At 42.6% G+C, this 20,323-nt stretch overlaps 2 protein-coding genes across 5 annotated transcripts in view; one reads left to right on the forward strand and one right to left on the reverse strand.

The window, feature by feature from the left end:
* Positions 1-1,500, forward strand: part of Frmd4a (FERM domain containing 4A) — a 312,601-nt gene extending 311,101 nt beyond the window's left edge. For all 4 annotated transcript variants that reach the window (XM_050150454.1, XM_050150456.1, XM_050150455.1 and 1 more), the window contains one exon: positions 25-1,500. In XM_050150454.1, the coding sequence (XP_050006411.1) occupies positions 25-127 (103 nt within the window). In that variant the 3' untranslated portion in view covers positions 128-1,500. The remainder of the gene's footprint in view (positions 1-24) is intronic.
* An 8,239-nt stretch (positions 1,501-9,739) lies between these two features.
* Prpf18 (pre-mRNA processing factor 18) overlaps positions 9,740-20,323 on the reverse strand; it is a 29,125-nt gene continuing 18,541 nt past the window's right edge. The window contains exon 10 of the mRNA XM_050150460.1: positions 9,740-11,862. Within this exon, the coding sequence (XP_050006417.1) occupies positions 11,782-11,862 (81 nt within the window). The 3' untranslated portion in view covers positions 9,740-11,781. The remainder of the gene's footprint in view (positions 11,863-20,323) is intronic.

The raw sequence follows: 20,323 nt of genomic DNA on the forward strand, positions 1-20,323 counted from the left end.
GACCCTCTCTTCTTGGGCCCACAGGAGCTACAGTGATAGCTGCTTCCTGGATTCCTCCCTCTATCCAGAGCTAGCTGATGTCCAATGGTACGGGCAGGAAAAAGCCAAGCCCGGGACCCTCGTGTGAGCCAGCCCGGCCTGTTCTGACCGCCGCACGCCATTCTGAGTCACCTCACTGCCTCTCAGTTGCCTTACCCAGACACACTGTCACCTGCACCAGCTTCGGCCCTTGGCACTTTTTTTCTCCTGTCTCCACATCCCCTTCACCCTCAAAAACCTGACTGAGGAGACATTCTGGAAGGTTCCGATCCCACTGTGTGTCCCCTGGCTCTCTTACCCAGAGAGCCAGACAACAATCCTCAATGGCACCTTGGTGGTTTCCCCCTGCCATGACAGCCCAGGCCAGGAACTGTCAGGGAAGCCAACATATGCAATTCCTGTGGAAGAGAAGCGTTGGTAGAGAAGAGAAAAAAGAAAGACCTATCTGTGCAGAGACTGTGAAGCTGCATCAGCTGCCACCACAGGCCACTGGGTGCTTCCAGAGAAGAGAGGCTGCCTCGTGGGGACATTCAGTTTACACCTGAGATAGTCTCTGTTCTGTAGTGAAACAGCCTGCAAGAGAACCTAAGGAGGACCAGCGCTTCAGAGACGCGTCGGAGGATCACGAGCGGTTCTATGCTGCCAAAGATTAGACACATTCAACAATAAACAGATAGGAGGGGCCAAGAGGAACACACCTTCTCTGCAGTGAAACTCCTCAGTTCCAAACTGCTTCTATGCAGCACGAGTGAAAGTCAACCATTTGTAAACCGTGTCCCGTCGTGAGCCATCTGCTGTCCCGTCCACTTCTCCCGACCCGAGAGCCTGGAAATGAACCCAATGGGACAGTGAAGATGGAGGAGACCTGGCTGGCCTGGCAGACGCAGAATGTCTGTCTGGGCTTGAAGGGAAACAGGCTGGAAGGTGCGCCCTACGCAGGGGCCTCAGCCTGCACCTCCCAAGCTGCTTTCCTTTTCGGACTGGTCAGAAGCTAAAGGTGATCATTGCCAAAAGCAGTTCTCACTTGTTAAAACAGCCAGAAAAAGTGTAACCTTTCTTTTTTGTACAAGGTGTTTCATTTTCTTTTTTATGGGAAACCAAGGGAAAAAGCACATTGCGGTCTATTCAAGTGTTTTACTGTTGTGGCTCATTTGTTTGTTAGCACTTGTGTGACAAAGAACTCAGATGGACCTCTCCTGTGTGTCACTTAGTAAGAACCCAAGTACGCCCTTAGGTAGGAAGATTTTTATGTGTCTACCAGCCGGCAGGCAGAGCAGAGTTGAAGCAACTCAGCTCCTAAAGGGCCCATTCACCTCCAGCAGTATCCATGACTTTGATTTACCACCTCTGTCCACAGATACCAAGAGGATAAAAGGCAAAAAAAAAAAAAAAAAAAAAAAAGCATGCGTGCAAGCTGCTCGTTTACATGTGTTTTGAGCTATGCTTAACACACAACCAAAAGCCATCGATCTTCAAAGGCCTCGAAATTTTATAATGACTAACCAGTGAACAGTCTTAGCCGGGTTACTCAAGGTGGCACCAGAGTTTCTATGGAGGTAGTACATGTGAATGTAAGCGGGGCTTGCGGGGTCGCCTTTGTGATGACTTCCTGTGGGAAAGGCATCCAGGAACAGAAGCCAGGGTGGGAGTACTTTTGTGGGAAAGCAGATCTAAAGTTAGCTGTGGCATCAAAAGAAAGACTGTTGTTCATGTATGTGAATCCGAGAGCAACAGTAGACTCCACCAGCCCAGGAGAGGAAGGACCAACCCTGTGGCTCACTCTGCTGTGGCTTGGAAAGTTCTGGAAGTCAAGTGGGAGTGTTTCCACAGCCAAAGGCATTCATACCATGCGGTCTGAGGCCCACTCAAGGCCAGGTACCCCAGCGCTGGGCACAGCTGGCTTGATGATCCCAGCTTTCAGAAACAGTACTCTTCCGGACACTTGTAGGCATAACCCTGTAGATTGGTAGGAACTGATAATGGTACAAATGAACCCAGGGCTTGACGGAGATGGGGGCTACCTTTTTTTGTTCCTAGTATGATGGTCAGAGCTACAAAAGGCAGGTTTATTTGGGGATTTTCCCCCCTTCCTTCCCTAATAGGAAATGTGATACATTGGGTCAATTTTTTTACTTCCAAAAAGAGATGCCTGAATAATTAGACTGAACTATGGTGCAGCAGGAAAAGTCCAGAGGGAAACAAAGAATAAGACAAGGTTACATGGTTACAGGTTATAACATAGACAGCAGTTTGAAAATCAGTTCTGAATTCGGTTGGATCAACGAGAGAGGCAGAAAGAATCTAAAATGTAATACATTTGGGGAGCAGAGAGGAATTGTATGGGAGCTGTGAACACCATCAGGAGAGTCTGGTAGTAAGGACCGAGATTAAGTAAAACAGGTTTTACTGTTTAGCTGTGTTCAGTTAATACAATGTACATAATAAGCCTAAGTCCTTTGAGACGGACATACATGGTCAGTGTGGTGGGGAACACTCTGGGTGTTGTATTCAAGCACCTGCAGACGCTTTACAGATCCTATTTCTTTAAAGGAAGATGAGATATGAAGCCCCCAGTCTGGTCTAACGCCCCTACTGGATTCCTTGGGTACATGTAAGAAATTGCCTGTTTCAGCCAGAAGACTCTGTTGTGAGCCAGGTTGGTTTATTTTGTTATATGCAGGTGAGTGTTGAAACTGTTAAAAGCCCAATTTGTTTTCATTCAGTATTAGTTTAGTTCTAAATATAGCAAACCTCATCCAGGTGCTATCAGATGACCAATTACTGCTTAGTTAACTAGGTGTAAAGTCAATCGTTTATTACAAGTTGTGTAAAATGGACTCTAGTTTAATAATGGGGGAAAGATTAGATTGCTCCTGAAACTGACTGTAGAGCATGTAAAATGATTTTACTGGATTCTGTTCAACGGTAATCAATGAAAAAGATGTATGTTGTAGACAAAGTCGCAGAATTAAAAGAGAAATCTGCTTTTAATTTATTCTTTTTGTATTAAGAATTTGTATAGTACCTTTACATTTTGCAGAACAGTGTTGTCAACACTTATTAAAGCATTTTCAAAATGAAAACACCCCAGCTGCCTCTTGGACACTGTTTGTTTCTAAATGACAAATGTGTAGCCATGCTCCAGAATCTGTGTCAGGTGCACTGGGCTCTTTTTCAAAAACAAACACCATCAGTCTACCCATGGTATTCCCCAAATATATGTGTGTGGGGTGTGTGTGACACCCACTCCTCCACCCCCACACACAGACTCACTCTGCAGTCCCTGCCAGCCTGGAACTTACTGTATAGCCCAGGGCGGCTTTAAATTCACACTCATTTTGCCTGCAGCTTGAGTGCTGTTATGCACCACACCCAGCTATGCAGGGTATTGTTGGCTTCCAGAAAAAAAGGCAAGCCTGTTTGACTTGGTAGAGGCTAGTTTTCTCTTAAATTATCTACCTCTAAATCATACCACTGAAGCAACAGCCTACTGCATTTACAGAAGTCCCCCAATTAAGGCATACGGCTACTGTCTTGCTTCAGCAGACTGCTACAACTGTATCCCTGACCCCTGACCTGACAGACATCTCTTTCCTAGCAGGAAACTAGAAGTCTAGCCTCCAGGAACACCCTGGATGGAAAGCCCTTCCTGATCACTAGAGTAAGGCTAAAGCTTGCCAGCAAGATTAACAATGCACTAGACGCTGGCCCTGTCTGAAAGCAAGCTAAAGGGACAGTGTTGACAGCTCCCTCAACTCTGGCAACTGCCTTGGAGGCTTCTTAGGAAAGTATCAGAGCATCCCAGAATAATCTACACTTGAAAAAAAAAAAAAAAAAAAGGCCTCTTGTTATGCATAAAGATGTCAGAAATGAGCCTATGTCCTAAGCTCCATCACATGAAAACAACTGAAACCAGGAAGATGGCACCGTCTCATGCTTCCTGTTCCTTTTACGTGTGTGTGCGCTTCCATCTTCCTCTCTCCTTACATAATGTCAACAAGATAATTCAGGTTTCTATTTTGATTCCTAGAGAACACAAACACCCTAATCCTGTAGAAAATACTAAAAATATCCATTCCTTGCCATCCCAGAATATATATTTAAAAAAACACTTACACGAAACTATCCAAAGAGGAGTGTGCAAGACCCACTTGAGAGCTAGTGAGTGACAGTGGCCTCCATCAAGGCATTGCACACTGGCACAGAACCCGTGTCCTCCAACGCTTAGGTGCTTGTGGATAAGGCCAAGTAGCACGGGATGGGTATCTCAAGAGCAAGGGACCTCTACCAGCATGAAGGCAGGAGGAGACTAAGCCAATTCCCAAAGACACTAGACAGGAGCTCTCATTCAGACCCTCTTCAAGGAGTTGGCCTCTGAGGGCAGGAAAAGTGAAAGAGGTACTGAGGTATAAAACCTGCCTGGTTTACACAAAGCCAAGCTCCCAGCAGAGTCACTTCTACTCAGGCAAGATCAGAAAGGTCTACGCTGTAATACTGTCGACAGGTTCAATAAGGACTAGAGGTGCACAAACAACATACACACACACACACACACACACACACACACACACACACACACCCGAGATGACGCCTCATGATGCCAAATGCATAATTAATTCTCTTTTGTCATTGTATGCAACTTACCATCAGGCACTGGATGCAGGCAATGTTCCTTGCTTGACTTGCTTGGTCCTTCATGCGGACCATACTCTCCTGTTACAGTCGGAAGCTCTCCCTATCTTCACCTCTCTGACCTTGAAGTGTCCCACAGCTCTGTTCCTGGACTCCCTTACTCTTGACAATTACTTTTTGGGGGGCTTCTTGTATTTTCTCATCATTATTACAAAATATCTGAGAGAAACAACCTGAGGGAAACAGGCTTTATTTGCCTCAGTTTTCGAGACTTTGGTCCCTCATCACAGGTTAGGTGTGGTGGCAAGTCCTTGTGAGCAAAGGCATCTCGGTTCTTGGCTGACCAGGACATAAAAGGCAATACTGGAACAAGAGGCAGATCTAAACGTCAAAGACCACCTCTAGTGAGCTACTTACACCACCAAGGCCCCACACATCCCAAAAGCTGCACGACCTCCCAACAGAGCACAACTATCTGGGGACCAAGCATTCAGACACAAGCCTGCTGGGAACACTTCAGATTCAAACCGTTAACACTCACAGCTGACCTCATGGTTGCTATGCCGCCTTTATGCCGACGACACTAGTCTTCTCCGCCCACCCTGGACCTCTTCCCTCAATCTGTGCCTCCTACTGCCACCTCAGCAGCTAGATGTTTAACGTGATCATGTACAGCACTGGACTCTTGCCCGTCCCCTCCAAATGTGCTCCACCAACGGCCTTCCTTCTCGACTTTGAGCAGATCCATCCTCCTAGCAGTCATCTCTGACTGTTCTTTTTTCTTCCCACACCTGCAGGAAACAAAACAGATATGAATGCTCATCCTGGGAGATTTCTATTTCATTGTGGGAGACGGGGAGAAAATAAAGACTCAATCATTTACCAGAGAGTGGCAGGAAAACGGGGACAGAGATTCAGCCAGGACAGAAAGGACAGCATCATTTCCTCCAGGTCTGGTGAGAAGAAATTCCGGGAAGCTTGCGATAAGGTTCTTAAGATGGCTTCCAAATTCAACTGCTGTGAGAAAAAGGTGAGGCCACCTCACAGTGAGACCGGCAAAAGGGAGTCAGGATACAGTGATCTCAAAAGCACTTGAGGAAACCTGTGAGCCCCAGAATCAGAGAGATTTGGCTCAGAGGGATAGGAGACCCTCTTCTGCCTCCACAAATGTGCAAGGGTGTGCATTTTCCCCACACACGTACGCTTATACTCACATACAAATAAACCAATAACAAAACACTAGAATTTTACAGCAAGTACAAACATTCCCAGTTCCCTCTTCTCTCAAATTCTATGCTCGTAGGAATGCCACTATAATGATACTACTAAACAAGAGAAAAAAGTCACATTAAACTGATGTACTGGGCTGGAGATGGCTCAGTGGCTAAGAGCACTTGCTGCTCTTGCACAGGGCCCAGATTCAGTTCCCAGCACCTATACAGCAGCTCATACCATCTGTAACTCCACTTCTGTGGGAGCAAACACTGTTCTGACTTCCAGAGACGCTACCCAAGTGTGGCATGCCTGTATATGTGCTAGCAAAACAGGAACATAAAACTAAATCTTTTATAAATGTTTAAAAAAATGATGTGACTTGATTTTTATGGAATCTATCACATAAAGATAGCTGGAAAGGTTATAGCAACATCCATGCTGGTCGTCACAAGATTAGGTCTCTTCCATTAACCATTATTTAGCATAACAGTCAGTCTCGGAGACATACAATACCCATGTCTAAGAGAATGTATGCAGAAAAAATGCAAGAAAATGGACAGAGCTCAACAGTAAACAGACATGAAGTCAGTCTTGATTAGGGTCTTCATAAAGGGCTTTGAAGGCAGGAGAGGTACTCAGCTGGGTTCATCAGGCAAACACGAGTTAAATTCACAGTGGAACACTAAGTTAAAATGAAGGTGACAGAAGACCCTTCAGATGTGATCAGATGTAGAGAAACCAAACTCTCAAATCCCCAAAGCAGGCATGTGCACTAATATAAGCTCCACGGGACTCCTTGAAAGGTCTCTTGGAGTTGAATGTTTAAGTATCTTACAGTCACCTTGGTATAGTCTCTACAGAAATTTATATCCAACAAGAAATGCATACATAGAGTTCATGCAAAGTGGAACAACTCCCACAAATCACAACTACATCAAAGAGAAAATACTAGAAACCTAAAGTTCCACTGAACAAGTCAAACATAGGAAGTCAATCAAAGGATACGATCTCCAAATTGGGAAAACACATAAACACAAAACCAAGCAAATCTACCTTAGCTGAGACTTACTTAACAAAGTACTCAACACTTTCTATCTGCTAAGTTTCATACCAACCGTAAGAGTCAAGTGTTATCTGTGCATTAAAGAGGACTACACTCTCGTTCTACATCACCAAACAAGTGGTTTTCCTCCTTAGTCAGCGAGGGATTCCTTGTATCAGTAGCTTTCACAATGTATTAGTAAGCTGTCAACTGAGAGCCCACAACCAGCACGTGTTTTTAAAGAAACACAAGGGCTGGAGATGCTCAGTTGGTAAAAGCACTTGATGTACAATCATGAGGACCCGGGTCTGAATTCCTAAAATCCACACAGAAGCTGGACACACACACAGTTATGAAGCTGTAACTACAGCGCTCCTACAAAAGGATGGGAGGTGGAGAAGAACCCCGGAACCTGTGTTCCAGCTAGCCAGGAGCATGTAGAGGCAAACATGAGATCCTACTGTCTCAAACAAAGTGGAAGATGAGGACTGCCTGAGGTTGTCTTCTGAGATCTTCACGTGTTGCAACATGCGTGCACATACCCACCCACCACCAACCACCACTACCACCACCAAAACACCAAAAAAAAAAAAAAAAAAAATCAACAAAATCCAGACTAGGAACACATCCAACACGGCCAGGCAGTGCTTGTTCCTGTCCTATGCATGTGTGTCTATATGATACTGGGCCTTGAAGCATTCACTGTTTGCTGTGAGTGTCAGAAACACTCCGATCCACAACTTCAACTCCTTCACAGGACAGAAAGTCTCCGCCAAGCCCAGGCTGCAACACCCATAACGTTTTCTGAGTCTTCAAAGGAGAGCACTCCCAGGGCAAAGGCAATTTGGTTTTGGCAGATTGTAAAACTGCAGCTGCAAGCCTGTGGGAATGACTTAGCTGCCATGCAGGAAGCTTAGTGAATGAAGCTGAGATCACTAAGTAACACCCAAAAAGAAAAAGGAAACTCTGGAGCCAGAGCCGCTGCTCTCCTTTGCATGAAGGTATGCACTAAGCCTGGCCAATGAGGCGGGACAGGGGTGGCTGACAGTGATTTCAGAGCAGGGCTTAGGGACAGGGAAGAAGCTAAACAAAGAAAAGAGGCCTAGTTAAAATACAGCCATAATTGGCGGGGCACGGATTAGTTCAAACATGCTGGGTAACGTACTCCAGTTTAAAATGTGGAAAATACACAAATAGTCAATGTTTTAATAGTAAACTATTTTGGCCATTGTCTAAACCCTTTTTTGTAATGAGCACAACTCCAGAATCTTGGCTGGGTTAGCTCCCACACAGCTGTCGCTGCTAGCCAGCCACACAGCCTCCCTCGCTATTCCACACCGCCAGAACTTGTTTGTAAAATTTCAAAAGACTTTGGGTTATTGTTAACCATTAAAGTTCCAGTGGTTAAAGTTGAGTCAGTGCAACTGCACAGAGCCTGGGATGAAAACCAGTTGCCACAGCAGTTTCCCAAAGTGACCCTCTGGAGACTGTGCTGGCCTCGGCTCTCCGGACAGCTGGAAACTCTTCCATCAACACACCGTGAGAAAGTGCTTCTCGGCTCAAGATTCCCAATACGATGCCATACCATAAATTTCCAGAGGATAAAGTTATGCTTTCAGGGGCTTCGTGGGAGAAGACTGCAGCAGGGAGGCGGTACAATCCATTAAATTATCCGCTCAAGATGCCCAGACAGAAGAAACTTAAAGCTTAACTCGAGATTCCCTTTCACTCAGGCCTCCCTTCTGTGGTGAGAGGCATTAGTGGGGCTGTGGACCAGGAAAGGAACTAGACATGAATGTCCAAATCTAAGCCCCATGAAGACTGCGGGAACCTACCTCATCTTTCCAGGCTGTTGATTTCCATAATTCCTTTTCAACAGCAATAACAAAGGTTTGCATCCCAAAGTGATTTACTGAGGTCAAACTCCAGAGTGGTTCAAGTACTGAACTAGGTTAAAAAGTGCCAGAAGGAAGGGCTCCAAACTACAAGGCCTACCACTATCGGGCTACTTCCCAGTCCCTGCAGGCGCCATGACAGATTCCCCAGTTCTGTTAGTGACCTCTGCCTGCCTCCTTCTGCTCTCCCAGGACCTCACTCTCCCTCCTACAATATCTTGACAAGGCCCCTGCTTTATTTCCTTAATCCCCACCCCCCAAACACTAAAATCACTGCTATTCTAGACTGCCCCCTACAGGCTTTTACAATGACAGAAAAATCTGTCAGCTGAGTCTCCAATGACAGGGTCTTACCTTCCACCGCGTGACAGCAGAAAGCACTGAATAACTGTACTCTGGAACACTAACTTGTGGGTCTCTTCCCCAGCCAGTCACAGGACAATCTTCTCTTGATGCTGGGTACTGGTTCCTCCACAAGGATCCCTCAAACTTGATCTTCAGAGAAAACGACGGACACTAATCTATAGCAGCATACAACATCCAAAATAGTACATGAACTTCAATGCTTAAGTATAAAAATGGGCTCTGTGTTGGATGGCTTTACCTAGCCACAGGCCAAGTGTTCTGAACACATTTAAAACAGTCTAGATCAAGCTGATTAAGTTACGGACATGAAATGCATTTTCAATGGACTATGTGTTCACCTATACGATCAGGACTAATGCTACATTGAGTCAAGGAGCACCTGCATTCATTTCTAAAGAAAAAGGTGTTTTTATTAAATTTGAATACAGAAAATCCCAGTTCTTGTGAATGGAAGGATGGAGAGGCAGGAAGAAATATAGTTAATTAGAACTGTGACTGTTTAAAAGGAAAAGTATATGTTTATTGTTTTAAAAAAATCTGAAACAAAATATAGAGTATATGCAGAAGTAAAATTTCCATGACTTGAATGAAATACCATTTTCTACATATTCTAGGAGTATCTATATAGCTTCTTTAATTTCAGACATAAAAAACTTTTCTGAAAGCCACGTATTTAAACATGTTTCTTTCCACCCAAACTCAGAAAGAGTAAAGTCACATCACAGTCCTGTAGAATACATACCCTCCTCTTAAAACAAAACAACAAAACCAAAACCAGCCCACAATGATCAAGTTTACGAAGTACTGAAGTCGCATGATACAGTTTCTTCTTCATGTGGAACATTAATAACAGAAAGGAAGACAACATAAAATCACTTACCATGCTGTGACCTGACAGCGATAATAAATAAGTTATTATCCAGCAATATTTATAATAAGGCATTATCCTGTAATATTCATAAAGACCTTCATAACAAAACCACATGTCACAGGTAGGGACTTGTTGCACATCTCATCAAGGTTTCTCATTGTCAAATAAATCCCCCAAAGTTCTACCCAATTTAATCATAAGAAAAGACTTCTACAGTATGCGGGGGAGGGGACGATGAGGACACTGATTCAAACCAAGACAGACACCTACCTCCCTGCAAGTAACTGGCCGAGACTGTCCTATCTATGCACAGCCTTGGGCCTCAAGAAGCCAAAAGTGGCTTTCACTCTTTCTAAAGAGGGACCAGAATAAGCAACTGTGACTCTAAGCCACGTCCAGCAGCCACAGGCTCTCATTCTCTGCAACTCTAAACCTGGACCTAGATGCAAGTAAAGACAGGAAAAACTTAACGATTCCACATTTACTACTTGCTGCTAATACAATCATTATTGTTGTTATCACACAAGTACATACTATCCCATCGTAGCCACAGGGGGGCCATATTGGCCCTTGGTCTACACTGATATAGGAATATATGCCAGGCAATAACGATCTCCTGTCCTTGTTGTTATCACACAAGTACATACTATCCCATCGTAGCCACAGGGGGGCCATATTGGCCCTTGGTCTACACTGATATAGGAATATATGCCAGGCAATAACGATCTCCTGTCCTCCCCCAGGCAGCGGGCTCAGCATTTTACTTACACAATAATAACGTGAGGTGTGTACCCTTACCAGTGTCAGAGAAGGAAGCCAAAGCCCGGCAAGATGAAAGCACTTGTCCACCGCTGTTCTGTTAGTGCATGGAGCCTCGTGTGGCCCCCCAACCTGTCACCTAACAACCCAGTCCTGCCAGCGCTGCAGCAGGGAGTGGGCACAATGGTGAGATCGGACTGAGGACCGAGACCTCCGCCCTCTTTGGCTTTCCCACCCTAAGGCTGCCACTCTCAGCTGACCCCAATTCCATCTCGTCACCCTCACCTGGGCGCTGGTGTTCTGACGTATGCTGGTGTAATTTACCGTCTTTGCTTTCCAACCTTCTATCTATTAATCCTATCTGTCCAGAAAGATGACAAATACTAAAATGTACTCTGCTTAGAAACAAAAGCAAGTCTGAAACATAATAAAAAATAACACTTAACAGTAGCATTTACATTCTATTGCAAGATGACAAAAGTCCACAAAATATTTAAGAACTGTAAAGGAACATTTCAATGGTACCACACTTTTGTTGAAATACAAAAAAAAATTTTCTATAAATACTACATAAGAGAAAAATGTGCAAATCATGATAATTTACAAAAAGCTAAAACCTGACCTCAAATATTTCTAATTATCTAATGACAGATTTTGGGTCCCGGGGAGAAAGGTCATTTCAAACCCCCTGCTGGTTGTTGTTGTCTACACATCTACACGATGGATAACAGCTTTAGGACTTAAGTTTTCAACTGATTAAAATGAAAACAACCACATAAATGTGTTAGAAGTCTAATACCATATGAAAGCCAACACAGTTCTTAAGACCAACAAGACTTGCATCCGATGGCGCTCTCCTGTGGAACTCTTCCTTTGCTGCTGTGGTAAGGCCAGAAGTCTACATGTTGCTTGTCTAGGCTTCTTGCTACACGCACATGTTATGTGCACAGCGTACATACATCTCATAGCGCATTATACTCCACACATTTTGATGGATCCGTAGGAAAGTGCTTTTGGCAAATTGTCATTAACCTCTTCAGTCCCTAAGAACATAAAATAAAGGTTCATTATGACACGACTGAACTAATTCCACCTGCCTTTCTCTGTAGTACTTAGTCAATGTCCCTACCAAAATAAAGCATCACCGTCAATTCGACTCAGAAGGATTCCTAGATCAATGTTTATTCATGGGCACTGCTTATCACAACTCTGTCAATGAAAAAATATGCATTCTAAGGACTGTGATGTTAGGCACTCTGAGTCGGGGTGGAGAGAAGCATGTTCAAGGATGTGGTTCTTTCAGAAAAGTTTTCCCCATCTCCAGAGTTAAAGAAGCTATAGAAACTACTGGGATAAATAAAATATGACCTCGTCCATTCAAGTCATGGAAATTTTACATCTATATAACTACATTTTTTTGTTTGAAACTTTTTAAAACAAAAGAAATTCGGAGCAAAGAAACCTAGAAATAACACATTTTTCCATCTATATTTGAATATATGAACACTCAGACAAATGGAGTATTCACAGCAGTAAAAATGCACAACTCTACCACCTAACAATTCAGCCCTCCTCAAACAGGCTCCAAGAATTAAGCCCTAAGTGCCCAGGACAACCACTGCAGGTGATGTTTCTCTTTCAACTTATCCTTTGATCTTACCTTTAAAATTCTTAGTTGGCCATCAGATTTTAGTAATTTTTCTTGGCTTTCTCATCTACTACTAGGTTAAAAAATGTTTTTCCAACCTGTATACAAATTCTTTGTATCCCTTACAAACAGGCCAAGGACAACGGCAGAAGCTTACAGCAAGCCACCATAGATTATTTTCTGATTGTAAATTCTTCTCTAGAGAGCTAGAGAAGAATTTACAATCAGAAAATAATCTTACTAATTGTTTAATCAATTTCCAAATTTCCCTGTTTGCAAGAAATGTTTGTTAAATGCCTTACTAAAATCTTTATAACATTGTTAGCTAGTTATTAAAACAAGGACAGATAACAGCAGTGTTTAATTTTAATGATTTATACTAAACCATACCAATTTTTTAACCAAATTATTTTAAGGCTTCTCATTTAAGTTCACAAAAATTAAAACCACCCAGTTCCCATCACAGTAAGAAAAATAATAAAACTTAGGTCTAAAATAGTAGCACTGGCTATAAATGAACAGGTAGCATATTGCCTGGTATTTTAGGTTGTATTCTTCTCCAATCCACCTTCTTCTCTCTAACTGACATGAAAGGACAGCTTTAAACAAGAGATTCATGACCCAGTGGGAAGAAACTACAGGGCACAGTTATATGAAATAGTAACAGAAGAAAACAGCTGGAAACCTAAGAAGAAAGCATTAAAATAGCATTGGATACCTAAAATTCCATTATTTAGAAATCTTAAACTCTAAATATTCAAACAACTTTATTTTTGCTTTTGTGTTTTTGTCTATAATTTTAGACAGGGTCAAACAAGCAGCCCAGGCTGGTCTGGAGCTCACAACATGTTTACTGTTGTGCCCACACCAAGTAACTCTCATAAACTCACTGAAATTATCAAAAACAAACTGAATCCTAGTAGAAACTGCTAACACAGATATCAACTACTGTGAACTGAGCTATGATCTAATAGACTCAACATCTGGAACATGATGTTGAAACATTCTGAGTCTTTCCCAGATCCAAACATTGTCCATGTCGAGCTCGTTAAGAATCAATGTGGAGAGGTTCTCTTTCCACTGATTTCTATGATAAAGAGGCTTCCCAGCAGTGGGAAGGAGAGCACGTAATTTACTTTGCTCCTCATATTTCTCCCACTAGCCAGATATCTGCTTTAGGATAAAGAACTTCAGTTCCATATGATGTGGGATTCCCCTCTATATGCTATGACTGTTTTACCATTGGTTAAAAAAGAAGTTGCTTTGGCCTATGGCTGGGCAAACTATAGTTAAGGCAGGAAAACTAAACAGAATGCAGAAAGAAAGAAGGCGGAGTCAGGCAGACACCATGTAGCTGCCCAAGAAGCAGGATGTGAGGTAACAAACCACAAGTCTCGTGGTAAAACATAAAATAACAGAAATGGATTAATTTAAGATGCAAGAGCTAGCTAGGAATACACCTGAGCTGTTGGCCAGACGGTATTGTAATTAATGTAGTTTGTGTGATTATTCGGGTCTGGTTGGCCAGGAAACAAAGCACTGTCTCCTTTTAAATCCATACTCCCGCTTCCCCTACTGTTGAGCTCTAATCGTAAGTGTGCAAAATTTGAACTGTAGCTATGGAAACACACATGACATCACTGATTTGGCATCTCTAAGTGTCCTGACAGAATAGATGGAAGAGAGGTGCAGTGAGGAAAGATGAGACACAAGGGCTTCAGTGTGCAGGCAAGCATGTCATGAACTGTTCTGAACAAGGAGTCAGGGAACGTTCCCTAACTAGAGCTTCAGGCAAGCTGCTCCACGGAGACACATTTATGAGGTGCCTTTATGCTCAAGAGTCTAAGAACAGTCAGTCAAGAGCCCTAACCAGGGACACTACTATAAATCCTTGTACTAAGGATTGATAGGCTAGCATGGATTTTTAACAGTGTGTCATTCTCAGGACATGGTTCGGGTTTTGTTTTTGTTTTTCCCCAAATGGAAAGTCTTTTCAGCTAGAGTCCCTTAGCTTCCTGTTTCACACTGCTGTGGGTGGATAGGCAAGACAACAGTGTAACTCATCATACAAGCAAACAGCTAAAAGCCATTGATATTTTAACCGACTTCTAAAAACACAGGGTCTCATTCAACAGCCCTGGGCACAAACTTGTAATCCTTCTGCCTCAGCCTCCTGTGGGCTGATATCTCTACAGTCATATGTGCCACCTGACTTTAAATTCTTATAAAAACATATTTATCTGAACAGCCATTTTAAGTATTCTTTACTGTATATCAAGCACTATGCTAAACTCTGGAAAAACAAATAACAAGCCAGGAGAAAAAAAAGAAAACCCCACCCCGAGGAATAAGGCAAGAAGACAAGATCCATCCAACAGTGGTAAGAGCTGTGGAAACAGTGAGGGCTGTTTGTGGCTGGACTTTTCACTCTGACATTAAGAGAGCTAATATCATACTGAGCAACATAAGCTGTATTCTAACTGCAATAGTGTAGGTGCTGAAGAGAATCAAAGGCAACAAAGACAAACTCGGAGGAGACACTGCAAAAATTCACAGAAGAGAGGTTAGTGGCTGTCCAAATGGCACCTAGAAGAGGACAGTCCCCCAGACCTTTCAATATAGAATCACTGAGATTTGAAAGTAGGAAGTTTATGAATTGTGACAGAAAGAGAAAAGGACAATCCTGAAGTCTGAGTTCATGTTGTGTAAAATAGCACAGATGAGCCATAAAATTAAAGTGTTCGCCAGCCTTACTCCTTCCTACCCCCAACCCCAGGGCACAGAGGCAAACACTTCCATACCACTTTCTCCTTGAGGATCACCTACTGACTCTTGACTGTGAAATTAGGAGGATTTAATGGGCTTATGTCATGCCCACTGGCCCCATGCATGTATACACACTACATTATTTTCTTACCCATCCTCCCTAAATCAGTTATCAGAAATGTCACACATGCGTCCTTTATGCGTCCTTTAGTGGTATTATGATGACCACTCCTTTTGTAGGTCTGCTCCCCTTTAAAGTTCATCGCTTCCATTTTGTGCTGAGATTGTCCAGTCTCTCTGTTCCATTCTGTTCTTGTCATGTACTGCTACTGCCACGACATCCCTCACTTTCAGCCTTGGAATTCCTCTCACCTTGCTCTATGCTTGATTGCAATTCCTGGATTGTGTGGTTTGCTTCCCTCATTTTAGTGGAGGCTATCCTCAGACAGAAGTAGCACACCACCAACAGAGGGAAGACAGTCCAGGCTCAAACCTAACCCCATGTCTTACTAGCATGGGATTGAGAACATGCCTGTCTGTCTCAGGGCCGCATGTGTCAAAGAGAAATGGCAGTATCCCCCTCGTTCTGTTGCCTTCTGGAAGCACTGTGAAAACTGTGATTAAGACCCCAGGGCTCTATGTCAAAGGTCATTTGTGAAGTCTTGCCTGCCAGAAATGTCATTACCCTAACTCCACCTGACTGAGAATTCAGGAAACTGAGCTGGAAATCCCTTCCTTTATAACTGAAGGGACCTCACTCCACCCTAGTTTAGGCACTCCTAATGGAAAGAGGCAGTGAGACTAACTCCTGAGATGCTGTGAGTGATCTGCTTTGCTCTAATCTGGGGGAGATTTCATTCATATGGCCGTGAGGTATTTATTGTGGAGGTTGATCTGGCCTATTTCCTCTCAAGCCTGTGGTTGAGGCTGAGATCTGGTGGGGTAAACACCTACTGTTTCCTATCACCGGAGCTGTGAAAGCAGCGCTGCACACACTGCACACGCTGCAGTTTATATCAGCACGCCAGTGTTCCATGGTATTAAAGGGCAGCACTGTGTAAAATGCCAGTGTTTTCTTCTGAAAATGCAGTGTAAAATACACCACCGGAAAGTACTGCATGGGGAGGAGGTTCTTACCGTGCAACAACTTGCCACTTAAAAATTACCTCAGCCAAGACTTGGAAGCTTCAGCATGAAGACACCTGACCTGTAAATGTGTCGTGTATAATCTGAGTACTAACATATGAAGAATACTCACCAATAACCATACTGTGGTGTATACAATGTGTAAGTCAAGCTGTGATCACTTACTGGAGGAATCAAAGTTCATATTATACTAATTTTGGCACAAGAGGAGTATATTGGCAATATATAAATAATATAAATATATAAAATGTTCCACAAGGCTGGGCAATGCTATTACAGATAAAATAGCCAAAACCTGAGATAAAATGCTGGGATACCAAAAAATTCATGAATTTAAGATTACTGGAAACTTGCCAGAGGGTCTTAAGGACAGTTGTCCTTGTGTGACGGCAAGAGCTTAGAAAAAGCTTTCTAGGATGACCATCTGGAGAGTGCAGGAAGGACATCAACAGGAAGCAGAGCAAAAACTTGAACTGATAATCCAATGGGCAGGTTCAAGGACTTCACAAAGACCTGGCAGAGCTCAGGGCCAACAAGGGGATAGTACAAGACCCTACAGTTGGCAATCTTGAGACTGTGGCTAGGTCATACTCTAAAAAGGCATGAGAAAGAGACACAGCAAATGTTTGGAGACAGCCACTTGGGGGAAGCAAAGGCCTGAGGCAGAGGGATGCAACAGGAACTCTGTAGAGAAAATACATCTGAAACTTGTCCCACTACAAAATAACCCCAGTTCCTTCATACCTGCCCCATGGAAGCCACAGGGAGAAGGAACCGGCCAGTGCTCACAGAGCAAGGTAGGAGGCCATCTGGGAGAAGGACTGGCAGAGGAGGTGCTGTTACTTTTCTTCTCGGCCTCCTTCTGACTGTCTTTTCATAAACACTGCCAGAAGGCCTCTAGAAATGACCAAATTATAGCCTCTAAATAATCAAGTTTCTATAATTTGTATAAAAGAAGCTTTTTCCAAATCTGGTGCAAAGGTTTCCTCTGTATTTGGAGGAATGAACCATCCTTGAAGTTACCACCAGCAATCTAAACCTAACAAGCAGACTTAGGTGAGCTAATAAGCTACACAGCTTTCGTTTGATCTGCCTGGTGAGAAAACTCCCCCTGGTGTATTTAATCTTGTGAAGAACAGAGCACTTCAAACAGCATCCACAGTCTCCAGAAGATGAAGTCATACTCAGCAAACGCCTCCTGCATTGCTCTCCACATTTCCTAAAACATGTTATGCTAGTATTTCAAATAAAAATAAGAATCATTTCACACATTCTAAGTTTCCATTTATATGACATTCAGTCACAGGCGAAACTAGGAAAGACTTTTAAATCAAGAGTAGCACTAACTAGGGGGTTGGAGAGATGGCGTAGTGGTTAAGAGCACTGGCTACTCTTGCAGAGGACCCATTTTTGGATCCTAGTACCCACATGACAGCTCACAATTGGAACTCTATAAATGAATAAATCTTTTAAAAAGAAGAGCAGCACTGACTGATGGGAAGAGAGGACCAGGTACAAGGCATGAAGGAATGGGCTGAACGTACTAGGAACATTCTGGACCCAATCTTAATTTTTGTTTGTCTGGGTTTTTTGTTTTGTTTTGTTTTTTGAGAAAGGGTTTCTCTATTTAACAACTCTGGCTGTCCTGGAACTCACTCTGTAGACAAGGCTGGCCTTGAGCTGCCAATCTTAGTTTTTAATAAGGTACATTATCCACAATCACTGGGCTGTAGGATTAAGGTTATATATTTTGAACAATACAGCATTTCTTGAGATGTATTTTAAAAGAAGTAATTATCAAATGATTTTGCATGGTCTTCTTATCAATATCTTCATGCAGAAAAAAATTGGATTATACATTTGCCAGGGGTCACAAACTGATCTATAAAACCACCTTATTCTTAACACTGTCTCCAGAATGCAGCCTTTGGCTGCTGGTGAAGTTCACAGGAAGCACAAACCTAAGATACTTAGTAACTGATCCTGAAAAAAATAAATAAATAAAGGTTTATCACACCAAGATTTGAACTTCAGGCAACACCCTGATTTTTTTTTTTTTTTTTTTTGGTTTTCCAAGACAGGATTTCTCTGTAGCTTTGGGGCACGTCCTGGAACCAGGCTGGCCTTGAACTCAAAGAGCACTCCCAAGTGCTGGGATTAAAGGCGTGTTTTTTATGTATGAGTGCTTTGTCTGCATGTATGTCTGCATGCCAGAAGAGGGCATCAGATCCCATTACAGATGGTAGGGAGCCAGCATGTGGTTGCTAGGAATTGGAATCAGGACCTTAGGAAGAAGTCAGTGTTTTTTAACCACTGAGCCATCTCTCCAGCCCACATCTTTTAAATTTTATTTGTATAGTAGTTTTATTTAAGTGCCACGACAACAAACCTAGAAGTTTTCCCAGAGGAACTAATTTAAACAACGAAAAAGAAAGGTTGGAAGAAGAACAGGTCATTACACAGCGTCAAAATAAACCAGAAATCTTCTTTTTTTTTTTGGTTTTTTTGAGACAGGGTTTCTCTGTGGCTTTGGAGCCTGTCCTGGCACTAGCTCTGTAGACCAAGCTGGTCTCGAACTCACAGAGATCCGCCTGCCTCTGCCTCCCGAGAGCTGGGATTAAAGGCGTGCGCGGCCAGAAATCTTCTTAAATAAATAATATATACACATAGCTATAGATACAGAAAGATGTATATAGAGATAGATGTGTGTGTGTGTGTGTGTATTTAAAAAGAAAAGAAGTCTAGGAGGAAGCAGAAACTACACCATTGTCTACAACAAGAAATGCTGTCTTTAAAATTATTTAACTGCATGAACTTTTAAGCATCATAATGAGCATGACTAGCAAATTTAATCCTTAGAAATTATATTTAATTGTCAAAGGAAAAAACACTTTTTTTAACTTTTGCCTTTACTACAGTCATCGGTGGTTATTAAGAAATGAAAATGAAGCCAGTGCGATGTTCAGCAGGCAAGGTCACTGAACATTGCAGCCAAGTCTAATGGCCTGAGTTAGACCCCTGGAACCCACATAAAGGCAGGAGAGAATACTCTGACCTTTAAAGGGCACCATTGCACATGCCACCCGCCCCACATACATACACACAATAAAAGTATAATGTCATTCTAAAACTTAAAGAATGAAAATGTCCTTGAATTTACCCAAGTGTATTTGAACTCTGTAAACTGCACAATTCACAGTGGGGAGTCAGGTTGAAATGTCTTTAAATGCTAATGTATGCGAATAAGGCATAAAGTATGCCACAAAATTAACATTCAGCACTTGGAACTAAAATACAAACAAAGATAATTCATGAATATGGTAATAACTGTGCTCTGGCACCTCATCTGAATCACTTTATGCTTTTAAGCAAATTTTAAGTAAACTTCCAAAGCTCATCTTCAAGTTTAAGAACCGCCACCCGGCAAGTTGTTGCACACACTCTGGGATTTGTGACAGTTTGCCAAAGCTAGATAGAGTTGATTTTGTTTTTTATTCACACAGAGTTTTCAGAAAGTTTAGCTCAGTGCAAACAAGTTTGTATGAGGCATGCATAACTTCAAGAAAACTATAAATACTTCAGACTTGATAAAACATAATTAAAAAATATTTCCACATGCCACTTAGATATAATGACACAGACTGAAACAAGACTTCACTTTCCGTATCTTCTGAGATGAGCGTACACTAAATCCACATTGCAAGTCCCATTATTATAAAACACTCTAAATTCGTTGTCTTCGAACTCCCAGATTTCTCTTATGAACTCATTTGATGTATTTTTTAAAAAGCAAGCGGGATATGGTTCATATCAATAACTCAAGCACTCAGGAAGTGGAGGCAGTGTGTTTGAAGCTGGCCTGCACTACACAAAGCAAAGCAAATTCCAACAGTTTTATTTCAGTGTTAAAAAAGCTAAAAGCATAATGATTTCCCTTCTTTCCA

The sequence above is a fragment of the Alexandromys fortis genome, unplaced genomic scaffold, assembly GCF_014885135.2.
Source record: "Alexandromys fortis isolate MF-2015 unplaced genomic scaffold, M_Fortis_MF-2015_v1.1 scaffold_69, whole genome shotgun sequence".
Taxonomy (NCBI): domain Eukaryota; kingdom Metazoa; phylum Chordata; class Mammalia; order Rodentia; family Cricetidae; genus Alexandromys; species Alexandromys fortis.